The 3,589-nt window shown below is 50.5% G+C and overlaps 1 protein-coding gene across 2 annotated transcripts in view; it reads left to right on the top strand.

Annotated features, from left to right (window-relative positions):
- TGFBRAP1 (transforming growth factor beta receptor associated protein 1) overlaps positions 1-3,583 on the top strand; it is a 67,061-nt gene extending 63,478 nt beyond the window's left edge. For both annotated transcript variants that reach the window (XM_019627166.1, XM_019627167.1), the window contains exons 11-12: positions 392-825; positions 2,769-3,583. In XM_019627166.1, the coding sequence (XP_019482711.1) occupies positions 392-825; positions 2,769-2,945 (611 nt within the window). In that variant the 3' untranslated portion in view covers positions 2,946-3,583. The remainder of the gene's footprint in view (positions 1-391; positions 826-2,768) is intronic.
- Positions 3,584-3,589: the final 6 nt, after the last annotated feature.

The raw sequence follows: 3,589 nt of genomic DNA, 5'->3' as shown, positions 1-3,589 counted from the left end.
TGAATATAGTGCCTTTTTTGCTTTAGCCAAAAGATACCTTGCTGGGAAAAAATAGGAATTGTGATGGTTTAATTAGAGGCCTGGCACTGATGTGACAGTGTCTCCCTGGGGCCTTCTGAGCCCATGGGTCATGTGCTTCATTCATACTCTAAACACTGTTAAAAACCTGCATTCTGAGACCTGGCTGTACTTAGAAGTAGAGTCTGTTGTGAAGCATGGAAATACAAGAACGCCTTCTCTGAAAAGTCTGGGTGGCGGTGTTTAGGAGTGTTGGGGTGGCCAGGTTTGCTTCACCCTTTCCTAAGCTGAAAGCAGCAGGGAGGCCGGTTACTGTGCTGGATGGGCCCCCAGCACGGCCATGCCTGTTCTAACGAGTGGTTCTGCCCAACAGAGAAGGTCCAGGGCGCCGGCCTGCCCATGGAGAGTGCCATCCTGCATGGGAAGCTGGAGGAGCATGGGAAGGCCCTGCACATCCTGGTGCACGAGCTGAGGGACTTCTCAGGGGCCCAGGACTACTGCTTGTGGCGCTCTGAGGGCAGGGACCCGCCCTACCGGCAGCAGCTCTTCCACACACTGCTCACCATGTACCTCAGCCCTGGCCCGTCCACACCTGAGCTGACGGTGGCTGCTGTGGATCTCCTGAACCAACACGCCAGAGAGTTCGACGCTGCGCAGGTCCTGCAGCTGCTGCCGGGCACCTGGTCAGTGCAGCTGCTCTGCCCGTTCCTGGCGGGGGCCGTGAGGGACAGCATCCATACAAGGAGGACCACCCAGGTGGCTCTCGGTCTGGCCAAGTCTGAGAACTTAATCTACAAATACGATAAGGTGAGAGCCTGGCCAACTTCTCTGACCACTCGTCGTTTTATTGCAGGGCCTGTTTTACTAGTGGAAAAATACTCTTTGTTAGGTTTTTTTCTCTACAACTTCAACACCTCAAACATGATTCTACTCACAAGGAAACAAGGCTGGGCTGGCAGGCGCAGCGCTGGGGTAGTTTTCCTCCCCTTTTAGATGCTGATGATCAAGATTGCATAGCATGTACATACTGTGTGCCAGGCACTTTTCTCACTTTGTATCATGGTATCACTTCATCATCACAGCAGTTTTAGGCAGTATCTACTAGTATTATCTCCGTTTTGTGGAAGAGGAAACTGAGGCACAGAGAAGCCACACAGTTAATGGAAGAGCCCAGCTGTGAATTCCAGGCCACTTGAGAGCCCACATTCTTGGTCCTTGTGGTACTCAGCTCCGGCTGTTCTAAAAAATACCACAGACTCAGGGGCTTAAACAACAGACATTTGTTTCTCACATTCTGGCGGCTGAAAGTTCAAGATCAAGGAGCCTGATGAGAGCTCCCTTCCTGGCTTGCAGACAGCCCCCTTCTCACTGTGTCCTCACAGGTCAGAGAGAGAGCAAGATCTGGTGTTTCTCCCTCTTCTCACAATGGCCCTAATCCCATCATGGGAGCTCCACCTCATGGCCTCACCTAACCTTAATCACCTACCAAAGGCCCCACCTCCAGATACCATCACATTAGAAATCAGGGCTTCATTATATGACTTGGGGGAGCAGGGGCACATGGACATTCAGTCCATAGCAGTCCCCAAGCTTATCTCCCTCTGTGAGGCCCATGCTCCCAGGCCGGCAGAGTGATCTTTCCAGGGCAGGAAGCAACACGTTCCCCACACTTGGAAGCCTTCATTATCCCCCCAGTGGAGGAGTCGAGGCCTGTAAGATTCAGTCCCACCTCCTTTGGCCTGCCCCTGCCCATCTCTCACGGCTCACCAGGACGTGTGGCATCTCCCAGTCCGCTATGCTGTGCCACACATGCGGCCTTTGTATCTGAGGTATTTCATTCCCAGTGCCTGAGGTATTTGTACCCTTTCCTTTTGTGCCTGGTGAACACCTGCTGGAAACCCAGCCTAAATACTTTTCCCCTTGTGAAAGCTTCACGCCCCTTTAAGCAGATTAACCACAGCCTTTGCCCATGCATATACTGTGCACACACATTCATAGTTGTCTGCCGTTACTCTTAGACCTTGGGTTCTTTGAGGGCAGAGAGCTTCGTTTACTTACCTTCGTATTCCTAGAGCCAAGTCTGGCATCTTGAAGGTACTGAAGAAATGTTTGTTGAATGACTGATGAAGCTTATGTTTCCATGGTGAATTCACACCATTAGGCTAACGTGCCTGGGGTGGCACAAGTGAATTGTGTAGAGAGGCTCTTTAACTTGCAAAAACTTAAGTCCTATTTATCAGACAGGGAACGATGGAGTCACAGCTCAGTTTCATTAGTCACCTTTAAAGAAATGAAATTATGTGTCCTAGGACCAGTCAGGAATGTGTGACTAATCACCCCTAAGGGACCAAGTCCCTTATTTGTGCCTTACTTTTCATGTTTGCTGATGAGAGGACTAGGGAATTAGATGATTTGTGTGGTCTTACTCAGCTCTAATATTCACAATGTTAGTAGGCCTTGCTAAAATATATCAGAGCTCACAAAACATCCGAGAGAACCTTGGTTGGAAAAGCCTTGGCCAGACATGCAGCAATGATTTTTGTAAAATAAGAAAGCAGTTTTGTGTTTTTTTATTTTTTTACTTCTCCAGTTATTAAGGATGTTTTTGTTTATTTTCACTTCTAATATTCTGCTTCAAGAAGTTGATATGAAAGCCCTCCTCGTCAGTAATAATCATGGGGTAACACATGTCAACTCTGAAAACGGTATAACTCTCTGTGAGAATTCTCAGCCTTTGTTTCTTTTTGCAGATGAAGTTGAAAGGAAGCTCTGTTCGGCTCTCGGACAAAAAGCTCTGCCAGATGTGCCAAAATCCCTTTCGTGAGCCTGTGTTTGTTAGATATCCAAATGGTGGTCTCGTCCACACCCACTGTGCTGCCAGCAGACACACGAACCCCAGTGCCCCCAGCCCCGGCACTCGGACTTGAAGAGGCCGCCTGAGGGCGCCAGGGGAACCCCGAGTTCTTTACCAAGCCTGCTGGGAGCAAAGAGCAGAAAGCCACTGCGCTGCGTCAGCCAAGACGAAGGGATGACATCTGCGTGCCGGGGAGACTTCAGTCACTGTGAAACGGGGACACTTCCCTCCTGACCACCCTGCATTGAATGTAAATGGAAAATCCGAAAATAGGGACATGCGAGAGTTTGCCCACCCAGGTACATCGTCATCCAAAGCAGCTGTCCTCTTGGAAAGAAAAATGAGCCTTCCCTGTGTGCTCCAGACAAACTGGACAGCCCCCATCCCCAAGCCCAATCTTCAGACAGCCATTCATTTGCACTGGAAATATTTGCTTCTAGGTGGCACAGAGGTGACATCCTCTCTCGGCCAGGTGAGTGGTCAGGGCACAGAGTCCTGTGCGGGCGGGTTTTGCCGTCACATGTGCTCCATCCCTGTGGCACGGCCACTGGGGTCCTGTCTGTGTCCGGGACAACCTGTGGACTCTGCCTTTGCCCTTGGCAATGGCTGACCTGAGGGAAGTGTTTCTGTTCCTTCCTGCTTCCCCTCTGGCTCTCAGCCCGGAAAAGGCTCTGCCTGTTTACCCAAGCACTCCCTTCGGGGTAACTTTGTGTGCTT

Source organism: Hipposideros armiger, unplaced genomic scaffold (assembly GCF_001890085.2).
Source record: "Hipposideros armiger isolate ML-2016 unplaced genomic scaffold, ASM189008v1 scaffold_716, whole genome shotgun sequence".
Taxonomy (NCBI): Eukaryota; Metazoa; Chordata; class Mammalia; order Chiroptera; family Hipposideridae; genus Hipposideros; species Hipposideros armiger.
Note: the sequence above shows the minus strand (reverse complement) of the source record. Positions and strands in the feature narration are given on the sequence as shown.